The sequence below is a fragment of the Odocoileus virginianus genome, chromosome 29 (genome assembly GCF_023699985.2).
Source record: "Odocoileus virginianus isolate 20LAN1187 ecotype Illinois chromosome 29, Ovbor_1.2, whole genome shotgun sequence".
Classification (NCBI taxonomy): domain Eukaryota; kingdom Metazoa; phylum Chordata; class Mammalia; order Artiodactyla; family Cervidae; genus Odocoileus; species Odocoileus virginianus.
The window spans coordinates 7056879-7082687 of record NC_069702.1 but is presented as its reverse complement, the minus strand read 5'-3'; the positions used below and the strand labels follow the sequence as shown (position 1 = coordinate 7082687).

At 36.2% G+C, this 25809-nt stretch overlaps 1 protein-coding gene across 6 annotated transcripts in view; it reads left to right on the top strand.

Moving 5' to 3' along the window:
* CPEB2 (cytoplasmic polyadenylation element binding protein 2) overlaps positions 1 to 25809 on the top strand; it is a 72601-nt gene that overhangs the window by 20565 nt on the left and 26227 nt on the right. For 4 of the 6 annotated variants that reach the window (XM_070458109.1, XM_070458107.1, XM_020891233.2 and 1 more), the window contains 2 exons: positions 15025 to 15075; positions 22518 to 22541. In XM_070458109.1, coding sequence (XP_070314210.1) covers positions 15025 to 15075; positions 22518 to 22541 — 75 coding nt within the window. The remainder of the gene's footprint in view (positions 1 to 15024; positions 15076 to 22517; positions 22542 to 25809) is intronic. The other 2 variants (XM_070458110.1, XM_070458108.1) reach the window with 1 other exon arrangement.

Sequence of the window (25809 nt, the reverse complement as noted above, 5' to 3'; positions counted from 1 at the left end):
ATACAGCCTTGATGGACTCCTTGCCCGATTTGGAACCAATCTGTTGTTCCATGTCTGGTTCTTACTGTTGCTTCTTGACCTGCATACAGGTTTCTCAGGAGGCGGGTCAGATGGTCTGGTCTTCCCATCTTTTTAAGAATCTTCCACAGTTTGTTGTGATCCACACAGTCAAAGGCTTTGGCGTAGTCAGCGAAGCAGAAGTAGATGTTCTCCTGGAATTCTGTTGCTTTCTCTGTGATCCAGTGAATTTTGGCAATTTGATTTCTGGTTCCTCTTATTTTTTCTAAATCCAGCTTGTACATCTGAAATTTCTCAATTCATGTACTGCTGGAGCCTAGCTTGATGGAATTTGAACATTACCTTGCTAGCATGTGAAATAAGTTCAACTGTGTTAATTTGGACATTCTTTGACAGTACCCTTCTTTGAGATTGGAGTGAAAATTGATTTTTTCCAGTCCTGTGGCCACTGCTGAGTTTTACAAATGTGCTGACATATTGAGTGTAACAGCATCATCTTTTAGGATTTTAAATAGCTCAGCTGGAATTCTGTCACCTACACTAGCATTGTTGGTAGTAATGCTTCCTAAGGCCCACTTGACTTCACGTTCCAGGATGTTTGGCTCTAGGTGAGTGATCACACCATTGTGATTACCTCGGTCATTAAGACCTTTTTTGTATAGTTCTTCTGTGTATTCTTGCCACATCTTCTTAATATCTTTTACTTTTGATAGGTCTTTGCCATTTCTGTCCTTTATTGTGCCCATCCTTGCATGAAGTGTTCCCTTGGTATTTCCAATTTTCTTGAAGAGATCGCCAGTCTTTCCCATTCTATTGTTTTCCTCTGTTTCTTTGCATTGTTCACTTAAGAAGACTTTCTTCTCTCTCCTTGCTGTTCTGTGGAACTCTGCCAGTGCAGGAGATGTGAGAGACCCAGGTTCAATCCCTGGACCAGGGAGATTCCCCTGGAGGAGGAAATGGCAGCCCACTCCAATATTCTTGCCTGGGAAATCCCATGGACAGAGGAGCCTTGTGGGCTACAGTCCATGGCGTCGCAAAGAGTGGGACACGACTCAGCATCTGAGCACATCAGTAGCTATCACATTGTACTCATCAGGTGAAGCCACAGTTTAAAATTGAAGTACAGAGTCACAAAGTAACTTGTATCAATTTCTAAAAGTCTGGTGTGAGAACTTACATTTTTGAGCTTAAGAGCTTCTAGTGCCTTGCCTGGTTGTCCAGCAGTTGAGACTTCACCTTCCAGTGCAGGAAGTGTGGGTTCGATCTCTGGTTGGGGGGCCAAGATCCCACCTGCCTTGTGGCCGAAAAAACCCAAACATAAAGGAGAAGCAATATTGTAATAAATTCAAAAAAGACTTGAAAAATTTTCCATAATAAAAAAAATCTTAAAGCAATCAAATTTCATAATTAAAAAAAAAACAAATTATTACTTCTAAGCTGGACAGAGCTTCTCAGAGTTGGAGAGCATGTTTAACATGTAGCTTTCAGGGCCCTGCTCCTAGAAATTAGGCATGGCAGGTTATGTGAAGAGTACACTTTTGAGAAACTCTCCTCTAATAGAACAAGATCAAAGAAATCTATAAGCAGTTTAAAAAAGTTGAATGGTATTTATTAAAATAGAGCAGAGCGAAAAATAAAACTGATACCAGCAATATCCATGCCAAAGTATAGTTACCTTCCTCCTCTTAAACTGCCCTCACTAATTAGTAGCTCTGATAGAGAGTATTTCCCAGAACCATTTTGCTTTTCTTCAGCCACCTGTGTTGCTTGAAGTCAAAATTTTCACGTGTGCCGAAAAACAGTATAGATGAAAATCATTTTATTAGAATGTTTTCCAAAACAAGATAATAGATTGCTATGTATGCTTTCAGTTTTTAAGTAGAATGTTTCTTTTTATTTTAAAAAGGAGTAATTAGAATTTACACATTCTTTCCCTTTTACTTCATTGACTTTGTGTTCTTTTTCCTGTAGATCACTAGCCTTTGATAAAGAGGAAAAAAATAATCATCTTTGGACTAAATTATATAGAAGCCATATACACTTTATTAAATGTGTTCTGATTTTAAGAGGTGGTCACTGTTGTGATATACTTGATACCTTTACCCCCAACTACTCTGAATTTAGTTCATCTAAAGGGTACAATTTATTAGAGTAGAACTTCTGTTGTCAGTGTTACCTGTAGATTGAAAGGGAAATTTTGAAAGTATGATTGTAAAAGTTCTTGTTGTAGAAGATTCATTTGAAATATGATATCATGGATAGAGATTTTAAACTTATTTCAGTTCAGTTCAGTCGCTCAGTCGTGTCCGACTCTTTGAGACCTTTGAGGCACGCCAGGCCTCCCTGTCCGTCACCAACTCCCAGAGTTCACCCAAACCCACATCCATCGACTTGATGATGCCATCCAACCATTGCATCCTCTGTCGTCCCCTTCTCCTCCTGCCCTCAGTCTTTCCCAGCATCAGGGTCTTTTCAAATGAGTCAGCTCTTTGCATCAGGTGGCCAAAGTATTGGAGTTTCAGCTTCAACATCAGTCCTTCCAATGAACACCCAGGACTCATCTCCTTTAGGACGGACTGGTTGGATCTCCTTGCAGTCCAAGGGACTCTCAAGAGTCTTCTCCAACACCACACTTCAAAAGCATCAATTCTTCGGTGCTCAGCTTTCTTTATAGTCCAGCTCTCACATCCACACATGACCACTGGAAAAACCATAGCCTTGACTAGATGGACCTTTGTTGGCAAAGTAATGTCTCTGCTTTTTAATATGCTGTCTAGGTTGGTCATAACTTTCCTTCCAAGGAGTAAGCGTCTTTTAATTTCATGGCTTCAATCCCATCTGCAGTGATTTTGGAACCCAGAAAAATAAAGTCAACCACTGTTTCCACCGTTTCCCCATCTATCTGCCATGAAGTGATGGGACTGGATGCCATGCTCTTAGTTTTCTGAATGTTGAGATTTAACCCAACTTTTTCACTCTCCTCTTTCACTTTCATCAAGAGTCTCTTTAGTTCTTCTTCACTTTCTGCTATAAGGGTGGTGTCATCTGCATCTGAGGTTATTGATATTTCTCCCGGAAATCTTGATTCCAGCTTGTGCTTCCTCCAGCCCAGCATTTCTCATGATGTACTCTGCAAATAAGTTAAATAAGCAGGGTGACAATATACAACCTTGACATACTCCTTTTTCTATTTGGAACCAGTCTTAGCAACAATATTATTAAATTTAGAGTTGTTATTTCTTCCAAGCGTCTTTGAATAGTCAACTAAATGAGTTGACTTACATAAGATTACAGTTTCTTTTCTAAAAACTAAAAACTATTGCACAGAAATGACAATTTTCTTAAAAATCACATTTATTCAAAGCATATGTGTACTTATTAAAAATTTATTACTCACGCAAAGCATCTATCCTAGAACTTTAAATATGGGCTTACAGCCCTTATTTTTAAATTGAAAATAAAATCATAAAGAATATTTTTTATATAGAACCTGAAGTGATAGAACCAAATACATGGGATAACTGGGCCTATGAATTTTAGCAGCATATAGTATTTGAAAAGTATCTGAGAATCTCTAATGAAAAGTTTCCCTGCAAGATATAGGACATTATTCTTTTAAATGTTTTTCTTATTTCAAAAAGTAGTGTACATTCATTAAAGGAAATTTGGAAACACTTGGGGAAAAAAGTTTTAAAATTATCAATAATTCCACAAGCTAAAATAACCATGTTTAATATTTTTGGTATATAATTTTTGTCATTTTTTTCTTTTTAAATATATAAACATAAGATATTTGAGATATTCAAATAGTTACCTTCCCTCTAACCTTGTTAACTTTCAAAAAGTTAGTTTAATAAATATGTGTACATAGATTACAAGGTAAAATAGTGCCATAAAGTTTATAGAAGGAAAAATAGAAGTCTTTCTTCATTCTTTTCTACTTGTGATTTCTGTTCCTTGGATGTAGCCACTTCAACTGTACCTATTCTTGGTGTAATTATTTATAACTAATATGCTTATGCTTTATAGTTCCTACATTTTAGGTATTGTCTGTAGGCTGTCTACTTTGATTTACCCATACCCCCAACATTCACTGCTTTGTCCTCTGAACATTATTTTAGGACCACTTTTGTTTAGAGGTTGCAATTACTGTGATATTACAAATGTTATTTACAGGTGAACCTCATATGTTTTGTACTGTAACATTTTCTTTCTCATATAACTTTGTTTTTCCTGGAATTTATCTCTGTCTCTTTTGGCTTGTTTGCTTAGTTTTCTAAGTACTTACACTAATTCATCCCAGAATATATTTGTAAAACAGTGAAGCTTCTCTTTTAACATGTAAAACATGTAAAAACATCAAATAGTCATATAAGTTGTCTTTTTTCCACCCCCCCACCCCCCACCCCGGTGGTGTGAGTATCCTTGTAGCCCATCATAACTGTCATTTTAGGGTTACCCTAAGCCCAGGAATTCCTTTTTCCTTTGGGATTCATGTCCTAGTATCCATGTTCTTTCTTAATGGTTTATATATGTTTTATTGGGCCTATCTTACAACCTTCTTTCAGATGGGATATAAATTTTGAGGCTTGTATGTATGAAAACATGTTTATTCTACCTATATAAGATGATAGGCTCGTGTGGAATTATGTATTAGTGATTTAGAATGTTGAAAGCAATGCTTCATTACTTCCAGGGTTAAATTTAACACCATTCTAAAACCTGTTCATTTGTATGATGGTGTTGTCTTCTGTATTTAAATTTTAATTTTTTTACTGGAAGCTTTTAGAATATTTTCATGCCTGTGGTTCTGAAATTTTGTACCAATGAATTTGGTCTTCCCATGTATGATGGTGGGGGACTTTACCTATCTGTCTTCTTCCTCTTTCTTCCATCCATCTTTCCTTCTTTCATTCCATTTTGTTGTTTTATTTCTTGTACTGCACATTAGTTGAGTCCTCCTATTTCAGAGATTAATTTCCTTCAGTTTTGGGGAATTTTTGGTACTTTTTTAAAAATAATTTCTTCTCTTCTATTTTTTATATTACCCCTCTCTGAAATTGCTTTTCTTGAAATATTAAGTCTCCTATACTCACCATTTGGTTTTCTAACTTTCATGACTTTATCTTTTGTTTTGTTTTTGGAAGGGTTTCCTCATCTCTTACTTTCAATCCTTCTAATGATTTTTTTATTTAAAAATTTTTCTCTGAATGACTTTTAAGACCCTCTTTAGAAAAATTCTCAGAGCTTTCTTATTTTTATTCTTTGGTATTATTTCCCTGGAGTATTTAAACAATTATTTTTCCAGTTCCTTGTATTGTCTATGCTTCTTTTAAGTTCCTCTTTTGTAATTATTTGGTTTTGTTCTTTTTTTTTCTCATGCTGGAGACTTTTGTTAAGTATCTTATGATCCTTTGCTGTCCATTCATTTTTAAAGATAAACAGAAATGGTTATTGGAAACTGTGTGTAGTTCCAGCTTATGATCTAGTGAGCATTACTGTAAGTGGATCTTCATGTCACAGTATCTGTGTTCATGTATTTTCTTTTGATCTGGGGAATGGACTTGGATGTCTGTTTTCCATTCTTCTGCCTGGAAGCTGTAGTCCTGCCTAGTTAACCTTAGAAGAGCCAGAGAAGGGGCTGCATTTGTCTCTGCTGAACCAATCATCCACCTCCCAATTTTCAATTCTAGTCATATCTACTCTGAGTGATAACCAGAGCTGCTTATTTCTCAGCTTTTGGGGGCTTTCGCTGTAGTAAATGGCTTATTTCTTGATAATCTTCCCCATGTACACACCAGGTTGCCTTTAGTGTTTTCGGTGATTTCTGGTCTCCACAGTCAACTACCACTCAGCCATTCACGTTCACAGCTTTTGAAAATGTTGATATGATTCTTCTGTGATCCTGTCCAATTCTCTTTGTCCTAATGGTGGTTATGCCTCTTTAAAACTTCTATGCTGTCATTTTAGGGGTTTCAGAAAGCAGCAGAAATATTCAGTCCTCCGTGTTCAGTTGGAAGACTCTGTAACCCCTGGCTCAGGAACCTCCTTAGTGAAGCCTCTCTGACACTCTGGTCAGTGGTGGGTTACTTTGTAAGAATTGCTGAGCAACCATGTTGATTTTCAGTTGGAGCACTTTTCTCATTTATTTTTGATTCAGTTATTTTTTTTTCAGTGTACATTTCTATTCACATGATAGTGTATCATGGGAGCATTGACCACTTCTGTTTTTGCTTTATCTTGAATCAGCATCTGTATTAGTGCCAACCAAATAGAACAAGCTCAGTAAATTATTGGTTGAAAGATTAAACATTGCTCCACAAAATTTTTTTATCAATATTTATTTAGAACTTTTAAAATCATTTACATGCATGCAAAATAGTTTGTATAACCATTCCCCTACAGTTGTACATTTGGGTATTTGAATTTTTAAATGAAAGTTAATGAGCTTTTTCTGAGTTTATTTCCATAGAATAGACATTACATTTGTTTTCAAGGCACTAGACACATGTCGCCAACTTTTTTTTCCCCCAAAGTGTGAAAGTGTTAGTCACTCAGTCTTGTCCGACTCTTTGCAACCCCGTGGACTATAGCCATCTGGCTCCTCTGTCCATGGAATTCTCCAGGGAAGCATACTGGAGTGGGTTGCCATTCCCTTCTCCACTGGATCTTCCTGACCCATTGATTGGACCAAGGATTGAACCTGGGTCCCTTGCATTGCAGGCAGATTCTTTACTATCTGAGCCACTATGGAGGCAAGGTTTCTTTTGACTCCTGCTACAGCAAAAGGGAGTGAAAACAAGTAACAGGTTTTCAGTGTTCCCTCCCATGCTCCCTGAGGCGGGGTGAACTGGTCCTTTAAGTGGGGTGAAGGTAGGGGTGGATCTGTGGGTCAGGCCAGCAGGTGGCCTAAGTGGTCTACCCACCGTTGGTGGCCCTGGAGGTGCTGTGTGCAGGGATCGATCATGCACAGGACCCTGCTTTTGGTCCTGAAGCCTTAGAAGTGGCAGTTGAGTTTTTATATTTTTGTATCTTATTGTTTACAATGTGCTGCAGCCCCATATGTAGGCGCTTTATTTTTAGTTCCGTACGGTTTCTCTGTACTCTGATGCTCAGAGGCCTTTGTGCAGGTGAGCTCACTGCAGCAAAGGGTCCCAGGTCCCAGCCTATCTCAACAAGCATAAGGAGGAGGGAACTCATGGATCCTCCTGGGTGAGGGGCAGAGTCTCGGTTTGGAAGTGGGAGTCTTCTTTCTCTGGCTCTAAAACAGTGGCTTTTGAAAACCCGGTTGCTGCTTGACCTGTGGTCGTTGGTTGATGCTGTCTCTGCTACTGGGAGACTCTTGTGTTCCTACTCTTGTGGGATCAGACCATGGTTGTGACCAGCAGTCTTAATATTCCTTCAGTGTGACTAAGTTTATTGTTTTATTAATTTTTATTGGAGTATAGTTGCATGACAGTGTTGTGTTAGCTTCTGCTGTAAAGTGAAGTGCATCAGCTCTGTGTATACACATACCCTCTCTTTTTTGGATTTCCTGCCCTTCTAGGTCACTGTGGAGCGCTGAGCTCCCGGGGCTATGCAGTAGGCTCTCACTGGTTATCTGCTTTATGCACAGTAGTGTGTCTGTGCCAGTCTAATCGCCCAAATCATCCCACCCCCACTCTTGCCAATTTATTTAAGTTTTATGTCAGTTTATACTACCACTGATGATGTTTGATTGCCCATTTGTCATTCTCAATATTCCTTTTGTTAATAAACCCTTTTATAATTTAAAGTTTTGTGACCATTAGTGCAACATGATTTTAACATTTAATCGCATATATCAATTAGTTACCAGTTTTACTGAAGTGATTTTACAATAATACATTATCTTACCAGATGATTAACGACTTAAGTTTAGGCCTTTATTGTTTTTGTCTTTCTCTGTGGTTATACTTGAAAGAAAGTTATTCATATTCTATGTTCCTTGGTGTTTACAGACCCCAGGGACTGTAGCCCTCACAAGTCTCCTCTGTCCATGGGGATTCTCCAGGCAAGGTTACCATGCCCTCCTCCAGGGGATCTTCCCCACCCAGGGATCAAAGCCAGGTCTCCTGCATTGCAGGCATATTCTTTACCAGCTGAGCCAGCAGGGAAGCCCAAGAATACTGGAGTGGGTAGCCTATCCCTTCTCCAGGGAATCTTCCCAACCTAGGAATCAAACCAGGGTCTCCTGCACTGCAGGCGGATTCTTTACTAGCTGAGCTACTGGAGAAGCCCTCCTAATGTATGGTCTAGTATTAATTGGATAAAGGTTTTGAAAGTTATTAGGTGAAGAAAATTATGATGGGATCCTTATTTAAGAGTGAATTAGCTTGATTAATTTTCCTCGAAACTAAAGTAGACTGGTGGCTTTTATTAGATGAAGGTAAGGAATGATATCTGGGTCTAAGGGTCTTTCCTATGTTTGTATGATCTTATTCTTAGGCTTTTATGAGGCATGCATTGAGATTTGGGAGTGAGGTCAGGAATGACTGACCTGCCCTTTGGATCTGAGCAGAGATTGAAGTTATTCAAGTTTGGTAATGACCACATTCTGAGTGGCTTTTACCAGGCTTCCTGTGAACCATTTTTTTTTTCCTAATTGGATTTCAAAATAAAGTTGAAATGTAGATAATGAAAGATACATGAGAAGAGTCTATCAAAGCAGTGGGAGCAATGCAAGAGTGTTGTGTATGTGTTGGTTTAATATATGTACCCAGTATGTAACATATCATACCTGTCATTTGTTGATCACTTGATATATGCTAAGCTCTGTTCTGAGGACTCTACATGTATGTATTAATTTAGTTAATTATCACAACTAAGGGTAGATATTTAGCCTTAATTTACAGTTGGATGATTGTGGTGGCTTACTAATAATACATATCTAAATTTCATTGCTAGTAGTTGGTGGAATTTAATAGTTCTTGAGTTTGTGCTTTGAACCACCACACCATACCACCTGTCTTACTAGTTGGTTAACTATTCTAACTCAAACTCTTTACGTGTGATTTTTTTTTTCCCCTGTTTAAAAGAGTTGGCAGAACGTGTGGCATTGTTGCTCAGCAACTTTCTCATCACTAATGAGAAGTTGGTCAGCATCATTAACTGTGAATATTGGGGCTTTGAAGATCATTTTTTGGATGCATTCATTAAAGAAAAAGAAAACAGTTGTGGAGACGGGAAAAATTAATCTTGGCAAAGAGCAAAATTAGGACTTGTCTTTTTCTCTCCCCTCCCCATATTTAAGGGGTTTAGAAATGAATTGATAAAAGCTTGTTTTGTGATTTTTTTTTTTTTCAATTTACTGAGAGAATGTCTTCTCCATGCCTCACATACAAATGCATATTTAGGTCCTGTGCTTAAGATCGAGCTCATAGTTCACATAACAGAATGAGATTTTTTTCACCCATTTAATAAATATTTGAATCTGTTATGTACCAAGCTCTGTGTTACATGCTAGAGAGAGAGTAGGGAATAAAAAATGACAGTCTTGCCCTCATGGGTCTGTTTAATGAAGGACAGAGACAACAAAAATCACTGTTGTCAATCAGTCTGCCTGCTGTTTGAAGGCAGAAGCATAGTGTCAAGGGTACAGAGAAAGAATGAAGCTGCTGCTTTAGACAGGATTGTCTGTGATGGTATCTGTTAAAGACCTAACTGAAGTGAGAGGTATGACTTTGGTCATATGTAGGCAAGTGGATTTTGGATCAAAAAGGGGAGGAAGTATACAGATCCTGAAATGAGAATGTTCCTGGCATGTTTGAGCAATAGCAGAAGCCACTGCGGTTAGAATGGTAGACGATGAGGGGCCAGATAAATGGGGGAGGGTTTTAAGCAATAGAGCAACATAAGCCGACTTAGATTTTAGAAGGATCACTGCTGAGTGGAGACAAGACCGTGAGGTTATTCTGGCCGTCTGTGAGGAGATGGAGATGGCTTAGGCCAGGCAGACAGTGAAGGAGCTGGTGAAGAGTAGTCAGGTTGGGCAGTGTGTTGATAAGAGAAAAAATACTGTATACTAATCTGAGGAAATACAGAGTTAGGGTAGAGAGTTGCAGTTAAGAGGTATAATATGAGTGTCATCTGCTTAGAGATGACATATGAAGTTTTGGTAGCAGATAATGTCATCCAGGGAGACAGTGTAGAGAGAGAAGTCTGAGCATTGACCACTGGAGCGTTAGCATTTAAGGGTTGAGAAGAGGAGGAAGATAAATTACTTGCAAAGAAGACCTTAGGAGTGGCTGCTGATAGAGGAGAAGCAAGAGAATATGGGATCCGGGACAGGAAGTAAGACGGTTCGTTGAACAGGCTTCCCTCGTGGCTCAGTGGTGAAGAATTTGCCTGCCAATGCAGGAAACGTGGATTCAACTCCTTGGTCAGGGCCATCCCCTAGAGTAGGAAATGGCAACCCACTCCAGTATTTTTGCCTGGAAAATCCTATGGACAGAGGATTCTGGTGGGCTACAGTCCATGAGGTCACAGAAGAGTTGGATACAACTTAGCAACTAAATTCATCAAATGGGTATCTTCTCATTAACTAGAAGCTTTAAATTTGAGAATACACAATCATTAAGAGATGTTGGGGAAATGATTGCTTCATTCTATCCTTCCTAATTCATATTTCTGTAGCTTTAAAAGAATGTTTATAAATCTCAGGAAACATGAAATAGATGTTATCATTTTATCACTAATAAGTTGTGTTGGTAGTAAGTGTTAATAGTCTAATGGCTTAACTTATTGCATGTCTTTAAATATTGCCTTGTGAATAATTTATCTTTATAGTTGGTAAGTTGTATGCAGTTGTCATATTTGTCAGTGTTTTTTGATGTGGTAATATGCATCTAAAATGGCTAACATGAATTGTCTTTTTGTATATGTATTACGAACATTGTTAAAAATCAGACTAATAAGACAATTTTTAAGGTACTGTAGGTCTTCTAGTTATTCACCAACACCTAAGAATACAGATTTTTTAAAATTATGTATTTTCAATTTTATAGTATTTTAATGTAAAAGAGACCAAGAGGGAGTGTATACCCATTTCTTTAGATGTGTTAAAGCCATCATAACACTGCTATATTGTCACATTTTTACAGTCATAAATAATAGCCCAATTAACTAAAATTCACTTTGCTCAAACTCATTGCTGGAGGACTTTATCTGTAAAGTTAACTTCTTCTGGTATGACTGAGAACTCCTAAGTATCTTAACTGTGATAGGCGTTTTCTCTTTTACATAAACAGAAGACTCCGAGAAGTAGTGTTGTGGCTCTCATGGGTCTGGGGTCCTTCAGTCTGGGAGTCTTCACACCCAGCTTCTGCCTCAGGATCTAAGACAGCTGGTTCGGTTGAGCCATTGCATATGCATTCCAGAAAGCAGGAGAAACGGTGAAGAAAAGGGAAGCGCTTCCCTTTTAAGGATGCTTGCCAGAAACTTCAGTTACCAGTTTCGTTTTGCATTTGTTGACCACACATTAGATATGTGGGCACACTTAACTACAAGAAAGGTTGGGAAAATCTATACTTTTTTTCCCTGTGGGCAGCTCTCTGTCTGCCCATTTGTGTGTCCTAGTATTGACAAAACAGGTGTTAATCTCCAACTGCCTCTGTGCCACAGGCACAATAGGAGGAGACTGGTTTTATAGCAACGTGGCTTTTTTTCTGTTTTTTTTTTTATTTTATGTATTAAAGGATAAGTTATCTATGCTGCATAATCATTCTGTAAATTTTTTCATTGAATGAATTTTTTTGTACAACCAACCATGCATACTTTGATCCAGGTTGTTATTAGCTAGGAAGTCATTGTGAAGATAGTGATTAAGTATGTAGCTAATCTGCCTGGATCGAATCCTGCCAGTGCTATAATCTTGGGCTAAATGTTTTATCTTTTTGTGGCAAGGTTTATGTTCAAGTGGGAAGATAATGGTACCTAAGTCAGGATTGTTGTGAGGGTTAAGTAATTTGTTGTAAAGAACTTAGAAAAGCTCCTGCTGCTGCTGCTGCTAAGTCGTGTCCGACTCTGTGCGACCCCATAGACGGTAGCCCCCAGAATCCCCCGTCCCTGGAATTCTCCAGGCAAGAACACTGGAGTGGGTTGCCATTTCCTCCTCCAAGAAAAGCTCCCGGTACATCATAAACCCGCCAAGTGCAAGTGTTAGTTGCTCAGTTGTGTCTGACTCTTCACAGCCCCGTGGACTGTAGCCTGCCAGGCTCTTCTGTCCGTGGAATTCTCCAGGCAAGAATCCTGGAGGGGGTTAGGCCAATCCCATTCTCCAGGGAAGCCCATAAAACCTCCAGTGTTAGTTATTACTGTCGATGGGCAGGTTCTTAACGAGAGTAACTTTAACACTATCCCTCGTAAAAGAGATGGGCTCCCCTCATGGCTCAGATGGCGAAGGATCTGCAACGCGGGAGACCTGGGTTCTGCCCCTGGGTTGGGGAGGTCCTCTGGAGAAGGGAATGGCCACCCACTCCAGTATTCTTGCCTGGGAACTCCCATGGACAGAGGAGCCTGGCAGGCTACATGCAGTCCAACATGACTGAGCAACTCACACTCACTCACTCACATGTAAAATAGAGCTGTGAAATTTACTTGTAAAGATGTATTAGTATTTCACTATGGTAGAGGAAAAGTAACTAGGTAATTTTAAAACAAATCTAAATCTGCTTATTTCAACTTGGAGTATTTTATTAATTATCTCGAGAGATTTTCTTCTTTGAAGAATTATATTTTAGAATATATTTATGCATATCTATCCATTTGCAAATAGGATATCTGTTTATTGAACTTTCCACGTAAGATATGCTTTTTAAGTCCATTCAGAGCCAAGAAATCAAAAGACTATTAGTAATGAAAATATCTTGTTACCTGTGTCTTGGGATAAAAAATAAAGTGAACAGTAAACCTATTAGAGGATAATTATGCAGGCAGTTGGAAGTTGAGTGTCTTTTGAAGTGGAACTAGGCTTAAGGCTTTGCTTAGTTTACTTTTCTTGGAAATTTTGCTTGAATCCCTGGACTTGGTTAAATACTCATTTGTGGTTTTGTTTTTTTTAATATAGGCTACTGTACATAACTCTTTACCCTTGGCTAAGTATATTGGAATTGTTTATTTGTGTCTGTCTCACCTACCGCGTCATAAGCAGAGACTATCTCGCTAGTGTTTGTATCCTTAGTATCAGTGTACAGACTAAAGAACTTGCTACACTGAACAGAGCAATACAGGTTGCCACTTTGTTAGGGGTTTTGGTTTTCAGTCTCAAGTATAATGGTGATTTTTTTTGTAGCCTTAAATTGTTCTCTAAATTTGGTCATCTGCAACAAGATGTTTAGAAATAGGCATATTTCCAAAATAAACTATGATCCTTCAAAGTAATGTTCCACACTGTTGAAATATCCAGTTCAAGAGAGCTCTGCTTCCTAACTCTATCTTATGCCCTTTGTACTTACTCTCCTGTTTCTCATTCTATACTAAAGTATCACATCAGTAAACTTATCTGTATGGTATTCCATTAACTAATGTCATGCTGCGTGAAACTTAGGCATCAGTAAGGGCTGGTAAATTGTCCTTTGAAGGTCAGAAACATTTAGTTTAAGTTCAGTGTGAAAACGAAGTGTTTAGTTAAATTAGAACTCAGATGACGTGTGTGTGTGTGTGTATATATAGGTGTGTGTGTGTGTATATATATATACACACACATACATTCACACACATACACACACACAAATATGTATATATCTGCTTATCTGTTTTAACGTCAAAATTGGATTACCTTTGCCACTTGCTCTTGCACTGGAGATGATAAAATTCTTTAACTTTATAATTAAAAGCCAGTAGAAAATATCTGTTTTGTGTGGGATATTTTGGAGAGGACCCTCAGAATATAAAGCACTTGCTGAGGCGGTAAAGGTAGATGCAGTTACTCTGTACTCCTTACAAATCATGTCAGGTTCATTGACAGTCATTGGTTTCTCCTTCTGGTATCAATACACTGCACTGTGTCATAGTGTCTATTTCAAGGGCTGTGCTAAAAGTTGCTAAAATGCAATCTCACAGATATTTAATTTTTCAAAGTTTTCTGAGCAGATTTTAATGTACGTTTCTAATAGTCTATCACAGATTCAGTCATTCAAGGAAAATCCTATATTTTCATGGACTACAAAAAAATGATCATCCTCACTATTGGGATTTAATCAAATAAATGTTATGATATAAAACTGCAGCAGTTGTTCATGTACAACTTTTTTCTCTTCCACAGCAGTATATAGTAGTTGTCCCTTCTGCATTTTTCTAAATGCAAAATTCTCTAAGGAAGGATGACTTAAAAAGAAGTATTCATGCTCCTAAGCTTTAATATTTGCATTTTTTATGTTTTTATTTTTGTCTCATTTATAAAATTTGAATAATATCAAACAGTATTAAATTTCTAATACTATTTGTAGTAAAACCTTTAAGATGTTTTTATTAAGTTTTATTTAAATTCAGCTTATAAAATCATATTGAATTCAAGAGCAAGTTGAGAAGAGTTTTTGCTGCTTATTTTTTTGTTGTTGTTGTGTTTTTTTAAGAATATAAGTTTCTGTCCTTCAAATATGATTTTTGGGAAAATAGGCCTTTAGAGAGAATTGCAAACAGATTTGAGAATTTTTTTTTTTTAATTTTCACATCCTGTATTAAGTTTGAAAGACTAGGATACCTACATTGTTTTTTTATTCCAAAAAAAGAAAACTTGATTCCATAAGGGTTGCTCCCAAATCACATTGTGCTCTTATATTCTGAGAACTAAAAGTTCACTGTTTTCATTTTCAACTTCCAAAGGTAGTTTCAGTTAATACACTTTGAACTAAACATTAATTTTTTATTCCTGAAGAACTGTACTATGCTCAGTAAATTTATTCTCCTTACTCCCCTTCCTTTTTTTTTTTTTTTTGCTTTTCCAATAGCTCCATAATCTTCAAACTTCCCTTTCCCATCTTTTTAAAGGTCGATTGAGCTATCCACATCCAGGAACTGACAATCTATTGATGTTAAATGGTAAGTTTTTATAAAACATTTTATGTTTTCAATTGATTTATATAGAGATGACTGAATACATGTTTCTCTAAACCTTCCCTGTACATACAAGCTAATCATTTTATAAGTATAAAAATGAAGCTGCAGTTCTTCCTGTACAGAAAGTAGGACTAGGCGTTTGAGCATATTCTCACTGGCAAAGCAGCCTTTGAAGCCTGCTGTGACAGCGTGATTTAAGTCGATGGTTATGACTACAGAAGCGATCCTGAGTTTGAATATCAGCTTTCCAGTTTATTGTATTGACTTGTTTAAGTGACTTCCGTGAGCCTTAACTTCCTGTCTGTGAAATAGGAATAACAGTCTCAAAGTTCATTATGAGAATGAAATGAGGTACTATTTACAAAGTCTGTAGAACCTGTTATTATATACTATAACACTTGTGTTTATGTTCAACTAGGAAATATACTGGTGATTCTCTAAATATGGTAGTCATACTTAATTTTTTTCTAGTTAGAAAGTTTACACAGTGAATTTTACTCTCATGAAAAAGAATAAATAGACTTTCATTAAAGTTGTTTTCTTTCTGTTGGACAAATATTGCATTTGGAGTCACAGTACCTAGCACTTCCATGACCTTGGAGTAGACATGGCAGGATTAAAATACCCTTCGCAAAGGTTGCTTTTATTTATTTATTTTTAAATTTTAAACAACACTTATTTATTGTAGAGCATGTGCAAGGGGCAGGTCTGAGAAGAGGGAAGAAGGATGAAGAAGGAATGGTAAAGATAGTATAGGACCTCCTTTAAAATACATAATTAATTGCTAGAGTGGCTTGACACTTCTTCAACTAAAGCTTTGCTTAAAAAAGTTGGCAATGAAGTTGAGAAACAAAGAGTGAAAAAACAGCCAGTGTGAAGCTAGACAATGTGAACTCTAGTGTTAACTAAAAATTAATATTAAATAAAGAAGGAAAGATAGGAAGAAAGTCTAGGCTACCTAGGAGATAGTCAGTGTAGATAGGATGATGGAATAAAAGAAGAATTGAAGAAGCAAAGCATTAAGTGAGGTGACAGGTTGATTTGTTCAACAGTTGACCCTTTTGTACTGAGTACCCACCACATGCTAGCCTAGTCTAATCACTGGTTTATTTATTCCTGAGGATCTTCTAGGATGGTTAGAAGTAGAATTGTCACAGCATTAACAGACTCTGCACTCTAGACTGAGGTCATGTTCATGCCAGGCCTTACAGAGGTCTAGCAGTCCATAGACTTTGACCAGAAAGGCACTGGAAATTACATCCCAGGACTTCTTCATGCAGCCTTTTTTCTACCATGGAATTAACAAACCATATCATCATTTAAGCAGCTGGTCTCTGAATTCTTAATCTGTGATTGAAAATTATGTTTACAAAACAGAAAATAGACCATAGTCTTTATTACTTTTATGGCTTGATTTATAAAATAATAACTTTAGGTAATGATACATTTTTAATGTGCTGATCCTGACTTCCTTAAATCCTTTTCTTTTGGAACAGTCTGTGTGGTAAATAAAGATCATTCACATTTCTATTTTTAACTTCTAAGAAAAGCTATTCAGTTGAAAAGTGAATTTGCATATGTTTCACGTATTCTGTTAAAACCTATCTAAAGGAAAGTGCTGTATGAGATAATTTGTTAGATCATTCGCAGATGTTCTTAGACTGCTGAATACATAGTAAAATAGAATGATTCAGAAGTGTATCGTAATCACAATAGAATGTGTTGGTTCTATGTGAACAGAGCTTAGTAGCCACACTATTTTTACAGTTTGTACTTTCGGTTGCACTAAACATTATTAAACTAATTGACTTCTTCAGTTGTCTCAAACCTTTATAAGTAATCTAGATGTTGAGTGTTTCATCACATAGTAGACCTAATCATATTTTATTAAATATATATATTTTCAAAAATGACTTTGAAAGAGTAAAAATCATGTCCTGTGAATAGATGAAAGACTTGGATTTGTTTGGAGAATAATAAAATTAAGGCACGCAGGAGTTACATCATATGGACAAATCTGTTTTTTATGTTAGCATCCTTTACAGAATTCCATTTTAGGGTTATAGTACATACTCAGTGCAGTAAGCCATCCTGGGAATTCTGAACTTCTGGCAGGGACTAGGAGAGAAAAATGGTGATGAATCTAGGACATCAGAAGTGTTTAGGCTAGTTCAAACAACTGGATCCAGAGAGGGACAAAAAAACCAAAACTTTGCTTATCTGGGATCCTTGGTTAAGAGGAAAAGCAAGAGCAGAAAATAAGGTATATTTATGGGGTAAGAAAGTATTAAATGTTAAGAATGTAGGGTTTTTTGTAGATGTCAAGGTTATTGAAGAGAGAAGTGAGAATTAAGTGATAGTAATATCAAACTTCTGCCTATACTGAGTTATTATGCAATATTACTGATTGATTAAAGAAATTACAGCATCTCAGCACATAGACCTGCTTTTGAAATTGTTAGTCTTTTTAGTTTGTCACAAATTTAACTCACCATTAGGCAACTGATTTAGTAATATTATTTAACCAACAAGCATAGCTGATATTATTGACCTTTAAAATTAACATTAGTAATAAATTCTGCATCAGTATTCCTTCCATGTGGTGGTTTAGCAATAGTTGGCAGTGGTTGGAATTACAGACTCTGGAGCCAGGGTATCTGAGTTTAAACCCAAGTTTGCTATTTCTAACTGTGTCACCTTGGGTGGTTTACCTAGCTTTCCTTTGTCTCTGAGTCCTCATGTGTAAAAGAGAGACAGCATTCTGCCTGCCTCAGAAGGATCTTGTGAGAAGTGAGTGATTTCGTTCACATGAAGTATTTAGAACAGTTCCTGACAGTAAAAGTCGGTTGTGGTAACGGGTGATGAACAGTGACAAAATAACTTTGAAAGAGTAAAAATTGTGTCTTGTGCATAAATGAAGAAGCTGGATCGGTTTGGGGAATATAAAGTTAAAAGAAGACTTAACTGGAATTTTCAAGTGTTTGAAGGAAGGTTATTTATAGTGGACAAAGACTTAATGTTACTTCAGAAAGCCTGGCTAGAACCATTTTGAAGAAGCTCAAAGTTGGAGTCAATGAAAGTAAAATGATTTCCTCAAGCAGTGTTTCTCAAGTGTGGTATACTTGCCCTTTGTGGCACCCAAGATGACTTTTGGTGGTGCACAATTGCACATTAAAATAAACACACGCCTCTTACAGTTTAAGATCATTCCTTAGCTAATACAGGAGTGGTGGAAATCTGTGATGTTCTAGTGGTGCTAGGCTTGAGTCCATTAAAAGATAATATATAAACTCAGGTCTAGGGGTTATGAAGATAAGGCAGATGATGTAAAGGTCTTGTGATTCTGCTTTCCTGAGTAATTAGCATGATAGCTAAACATGTAAACACTCCTTTTAAGTAAGGGATAATAAAGGATAAACAGGGACTGGAGTAAAGGTCAGGAAGTTGGTCAAAATTGGTGAGACTCTGAAGTACCCCTGGCAAATCCGTTAACTCTGAGCCTCTGTTTACTCAGATAAAAAAAGTTATAATCCCATACCTGTATGTCTCATGAAGTTGTTCTTTAGATTTTTTTTTTTTACAGATTTTAACAGTAAAAAATGTCATAGAGATATAACTGCAAATAGGCTCCTACAGTAGACTGTGTTCCTCAATTCAGTTAGAAATCCAGTTGACTAGTGAACACTGCCATTGTTGAATAATTCAGATATTATAGAAGAGTCCAGCTTTAACATCTAGGAGTACCTTAGGGAAGTTGCATTATATAACAGTGGATAGATTGTCGTAAAACCAAGTCTGATGTTAGAATGACAGCTTTAATGTTTGTATTTCTAAGTGTATAAATCTTACATTTTTAATTAACAGTAGTAAAAAAAATATTTTCTAGGAGTAATACAAAATGTTGTATCATTGGAGTATTTGTTTCTCTTACTGTACTCCCTTCACATGTCTCCCAAGGAAAATGGCTTACATTTTTATTAGTACATGCGATTTTTCAAAAGGGGAACAGCAGAAGTATGTGTGTGGGGGAGAGGGTAGCAAGCTGGTTTGAAATTCAGATTTGTTGTGATTAACCACATACACCAATGTTTGTAATCAAGAGTTTGCTCTATTTTAGGAGGAAATTATGTGTATCTTTTAATTAAGAAAATGTACTCAGTAATGAAATTGTTTTAAGTATATTCAGTCATGAAAATAGGAAACTTGAGTATGCAATCAGTTCTTTTTTGATGCTGATGGAAGTGAAGTAGATCATAGCAGATTTATTTTGTATCTTGAAAAGGATTGTGATGGGAGGGAGGGATATTTCTCTCCTTGGTTTTGGCTTTTTAGAACAAAACATAATGTCTTTAGCTTCACACCAAGAAAATGTTAACCTTTAAATATTTCCAGCTGATTTGGTATGTTTACCTATCCCTTCCTCCAGTTGCAGTAATTCAGGCACCACAGACTGTTGCTGAGAGTAAATACCTAAGGGCACAAAAGTCCTAAGGAGAAGGTTAGAATTATTCTGTTTCTTTTTAAGTAGCTACCGGTTAGAATCAAAACAGATTATTGGTAACCAGGGCCAAACTGTAACATCCCTTGTATAGGAAGGATCTTCAGGCTTTTCTCACCTCCTTATTACCTTCATTGAAAACAAAGAAATATATATGTGTGTGTCTATAATATATATTTTAACACACATACATACATACATATATATATATATATATATACACATGTATGTTAAATAGCCAGTTCCTCACTTTTTATGATGCTTTATAAATCTATGTACCTGAAATTTAATACTCTTAAGTATAGTGTTTTTATACTACAAATTATTTGCTTTTTTTTTTCTCTAAATCATATTCTAAATGAGTTTGGGAGGGGCATACTGCTTAAAGAAGTCTGTTTTAATTAAAACATAATGATTACTAGACATGTAATGATTTTCTTTTCTCACTGAGGATTTCTGATAATTCTGATTCGGTTACAGTGGAACATATCCATGAAATTCACATAGAAATATTAGTAGGAAAGTTGAGTACACACACCATTGTTTAGCATAATGGTAGGAGATTGGTTATTTCCATGACAGGGAATAGGGAATGTTTCACGTGGTTTAGCTTCATCTGCAGTCAGTTCTATTTTTGGTAATGTAGAGACTTGGAATCTGAGAGTTGTCCAAGAAATAAGGGCAATAGCCCTTTACAGGATTCTAAAATTCCTCAGGTATGAGATAGTTGGAGAAACTTTCTAAGTAATGTGTTCAAGCCTAGAAATGAGATGAAACCTAAGATGCTGTGAACATTTGTGCATATTTTCACTATTTTAGTGTTGACTAGCCTCAGCTAAGAACATAAAAGCTAAGACCATAAGCTGGTTATGATGTCATTAATTTTCTCAATAGATCATGATTTATGTTGTACAGTTGCTAAGTCATGTGACCCATGGACTGGCATGCACCAGTCTTCCCTGTACTTCACTGTCTCCTGGAGTTTGTACATTATTACTTAGTCATAATTTTATAATATAACATTAAATTTGATGAAAAGTTTTATTTTCTTTTGAATATTTGACCCTCTACAACCATGAATGAAATTCCCCAAAGCAAATTTATATTAGATTAATGCCTTTAGATAAGCAGGAAGCCCAACTTTTGATTTAAGCTGTGACGTGCTTTGGGGCCTATTGACCACTTTGATGCTGAATACAGCTATGAAGACTTCAGGGAATTCATCCTTCCATAGCCTGTTCTTGATAACTCCTTTTATAATTCCTAGTGTCTAATTTTCTGTAGTTGATCTTCAGTCTCTTTGAGACCCTGTTTTTCTTAAGGACTATATGTCTCAGAAGACCTATATGACAAAATTCCAAATGCCACTTCCACTACTACCCTCACCCTAAACTAATATATAGATCAGTTAAGCTATATATTAATATAATCTGTATATATACATAAACACACACAGAGGTAAGCTACGTATAAATGTGTATATAGGTGAGGTAAATCTGCCAGGTTTTGAGGTAACTGGAGCTCATGGACAGGTTAAGTCTGCATTTATATAACAGAAGACAATAGTCTGTACATATAGTATACGTAACTAAAGACAGTAAAATGCAGGGATGTTAATGAAGTTGCTTTATATAAAAGACTAATACAACCCTTACATTTACTGGCTTATTTCTTGAAATAAAAATGATTAAGACTTTTCCAAGTTTGGTTCTCTCCTTTTTATTATAGGGGAACTAAGACTGTAGCCCCACCCTGTAGACACACTTCTTTATATTAAAGCCTTAGTATAATTTTTTTTTGAATTTTGTAAAATCTCTGCAATAGAATGTGTTTAATGATGTAACATGTTTTCCTTTGATCTTTAAATTTTATCCTTTGGAGAGACTACATTTCTGACAACCTTTAATATGTATTTTGACTTGAAATTTTTCAATAACAGGTTTTTCCCAGACCTAAAAAAATTGATGAATATGAATTAAGATCTTGATTTTGACAGTCATTTTTGGTTTACTGCTAATTCTAGAGTAGAAATACTCATAGTATACTCAAATTTGGGAGCTAAGTTATTTAAAAACAAGTTATAGATTTTATCACACTGGTACTCTTATGAAAAATAAGTTGCAGTGTTTTTTCTCCATGAGGAATCTGTAAACTGCTAGTAACATAGGTTGAAATACTTTCTGCTTTACACTTTTAAAGGTTTAACATATGTACTATTCTTTGAAGATACTAATAATAGTTTGTATTGGAATCCCTCTTACTCCAGATGTGGAGACAATATAACTTAGCTGTTATAAAATGTACCAAAAAGATTGAAAGCATTATTAGTCTATCATTGATCATTTCTTCACTTAAGCAAGTTTGAACACACGAGTCTTGTATTCTGTCTATCTAAGCTCTGTAGACTTCAGTGGACCAGTTCAATATTGTTTTATCTTTTCACTCTTCTGTGTCTTCCAGTTATTTTTCCATGCAGGGCTTTGCATAAAAAGTGATGTTGACCTGAATTACTAGTTGAACATTATATACTGTATCACTTTTTATAATAAGTAGAAAAGTAAGGATTCAAGTTGTCTACATTCATTGGGAAAAATATTTAGGATGCTGTTTAACCATAAAGTGTTACATATTCCTATCCCAATTAGATGAAATAAATATTTATTCATGAGTTTTAACATAATTGAGAATAAATTTTGTATTTCCAGTTAATTTCACAGTTTTTATATGGTTCAGATGGCACATAAAAGAGTGCTTTGTAAATATTAAAATACCATACACATGTTGTGTGATGATATTGAGGTAGCTTTTAAGACAAAGTAGTTTGAATTTTCAGATGCCCACATAGCTTTCCATGTCACAAATGTTTGTCTATGTGGGCTTATTTTTAGTTCTGACATTTTACAATTTGTCCTTTGTTTACATGCAGCGAGGAGTTATGGGCGAAGACGAGGTAATTCATTTCTGTTTGCTATGGTGTAACTGTTTCTAATTGGGTTTTACTGATCAATGTTGTAATTATCCCACATTTATTATGCAATGTCTGGAAACTCACCGAAAAATTGTGTTTTGATTTGCACACTTACTTGTCCAAGTTTTGAACCCTAAATATCTTAACCTTTAAGGTACATTTTCATACTAATATGGTTATTTAATAAATTTTTCCATTATAAATGTCTAGATTTTAACCATTTTTAAGGTCATTTGTGTATCTTTTAAAATCTTCTGTTTATAGTTTTTTAAGAGATGTGTTTAATAGATACTACTGAAGGTGACATGCAATATGAATTTTTTGCTCTCTCAATCTGTAATTGATTGTCTTATCTATGGTATATAATTTATAGCTCTAGTTTATTAGTTTTATGTTTGATCCAGTTGAACATGGCAAATACCAAACAGATTACTAGTAACACCGACATATAGAAATCATGTTGCTCATACTTATCTGTGTCTTAAAATAATCCTTTCTTTCTCTGTCTTAACACCACATGCACTTGCACTTTCTGTCTGTCTCTTTCTCACACACACACACTTTCTCTCTCACACAAGAGTCTTCCCCTTTGGGTTCTTGTTTTCTTAAGGAACAGACTAGGACTATGCAATGCTGCTCTATTCAGCTTCCTAGGAAAGCAGCTAACATTTTCTGTGGTTTAAACTTTGCTTTTCTTTTTCATGTGCAGAAATTGATAGGAAGAAAAGTAGATGTGATGATGGGATGAGAAGAAGCAAAAGTAACTTTACACTAGATTATCCTCTAAGTGGTGAATAGCCATATTACTTATGAGCCAGTAACCATAGTTCTCATGTAAAAGGATTTTCCTTAGCTTGCAAACTCTTCCTTGAGCCATGGAGAATAGACAGTAACAACAGTGCCTTTTGATAAACTTTATGTGTGTGTGCCAGTGCTTCAGATTCTTTTTATCTAGTCATGAGTGTGTACTTTGAAAACAAACATGCAAAACTGTCACCATTGACGACAGAAACTAGTATTTTATACGTGTCAGTAGTAGTTCCAGTTTTGTATTTCAACGCTGTCTGAATTTAACTTCATCTTCAGAATCTAGTTTCTTGAAATGCTTCACTGAATCTCTTGGTTCTTTATTTTTCTAACTAAAAAATTGAGAGGATTTAGAGACTAATGACTTAGAAAACTGAAGCTGAATAACTTTCTAGAGATTGTTACTAGCAGCTGAGAAGAGGAGAAAAATTGAGAATTTTAGTACCTATTTTCAGTTCTGTGGACTATCTTATTTCACTGTGGTATTCTAATATGGAAATTTAGTTCTCTTGAAAAAAGTGCATTTACTAAAGCAATTTAGGATTCTTGTCTTTTTATATACGTTTCATCTTAGTGTGATTTATACACCTGATTTGGTATATGCCAATGTAAATGTCATAATCTAGGAAGTTCTTTGAAAGAAGGTATAGGAAAATAATGTTGTTTATCTTCTATTATCTTAATTTAATCATTGTAGACTGTGACTGTATTAAGAAAAAAACAAACATTTGTGCTTTACTCAAATATCTCTGTCCTCTGGGAGCCACAAAGACTTCTACTTCAGAGCTGCCTCCCAGCTTTGGAAAAAAGAAGACTCTCACTTGGCTTTAAGGCTTTTGGTAGAAGCTTCTGTAGCACAGAGCTGACAGTTGTCATACTTACTCAGCTTAGTTTAGCAGGAGGTGGAGTGTGGCAGGTAGGGCATGGTGGTGGATAACTTTTCCTCTCATGCTGTATAGCATTAGTAATTTTTCTAGTTGTTCCTCCTAGGAGTCTGCTTTTAAAATTTTAAATTTGATGGTCAGAGGAAAATATCCTGTGATAAAGCAGAATGGAAAAGAATATGAAAAAGAAAAAATATATATATGTGTGTGTGTGTGTATACACACACACACACACATACACACACATATATGTATAATTGAGTCACTCTGCTGTACAGCAGAAAATTAGCACATTGTAAATCAACTATACGTCAATAAAATTTTTAAAGTATACCCATTAGAAATAATTGAGGATCTTATTTGAGTTTGAAAGTACTTTTAACACAGTAAGTAATAAAATATATTAAAAAAAAAAAGCACATACTAAAGGAGTGACTCAACAAGAAGTAGCCTGGCTTTCTTCCTATTTTCTACTCACTTTTTCCTCTTCCTGTGCTAGATGTTATAGCAATATCACATTGATAACCTTTTAACTATAAAAGGATTCCTTTTGTGGGTTTCATATTTTAGATTTGGTCCATCAAAGGAAGTCCATTTATTTAGTCATTTTTCTTTTCTAAAAAAAAAAAAAAAACTCATGCACATTAGATCTGTTGATGTGGATTGTGTCACAGTGAGCTGATACAATTTTTGCCAAAAAATAAGACATTGCTGTTTACCAGTGCATGGTGGGTGGACAGTGTTGTTTTCACAAGCATTTTGACTTTATAGACTAGTTTAAGAATAACTATTTTTTCTTCTTCTGTCACCTTTGACTCACCTTTAACCTCAGGCACAGAGTAGCTGTTTTCATTTAAAAGATTTCCCACTTGAGTGCAGTAAAAAGCAAATTACTACCAAAAGTGTATATTTTAATATCTTTAATAATGTCAGTATAAGAACTTTAAATCAAACTGCCTGTGGATATGTGAAATATACCTTCAGTTCAGTTCAGTCACTTAGTCATGTCCAATTCTTTACAACCCCATGAATCGCAGCACGCCAGGCCTCCCTGTCCATCACCAACTCCCGGAGTTTACTCAAACTCATGTCCATCGAGTCGGTAATGCCATCCAGCCATCTCATCCTCTGTGTCATCCTCTTCTCCTCCTGTCCCCAGTCCCTCCCAGCATCAGGGTCTTTTCCAATGAGTCAACTCTTCACATCAGGTGGCCAAAGTATTGGAGTTTCAGCTTCAGCATCAGTCCTTCCAGTGAACACCCAGGACTGATCTCCTTTAGGATGGACTGGTTGGATCTCCCTGCAGTCCAAGGGACTCTCAAGAGTCTTCTCCAACACCACAGTTCAAAAGCATCAATTTTTCATTGCTCAGCTTTCTTCACAGTCCAACTCTCACATCCATACATGACTACTGGAAAAACTAGAGCCTTGACTAGACGGACCTTTGTTAGCAAAGTAATGTCTCTGCTTTTTAATATGCTATCTAGGTTGGTTATAACTTTCCTTCCAAGGAGTAAGTGCCTTTTAATTTCATGGCTGCATTCACCATCTGCAGTGAT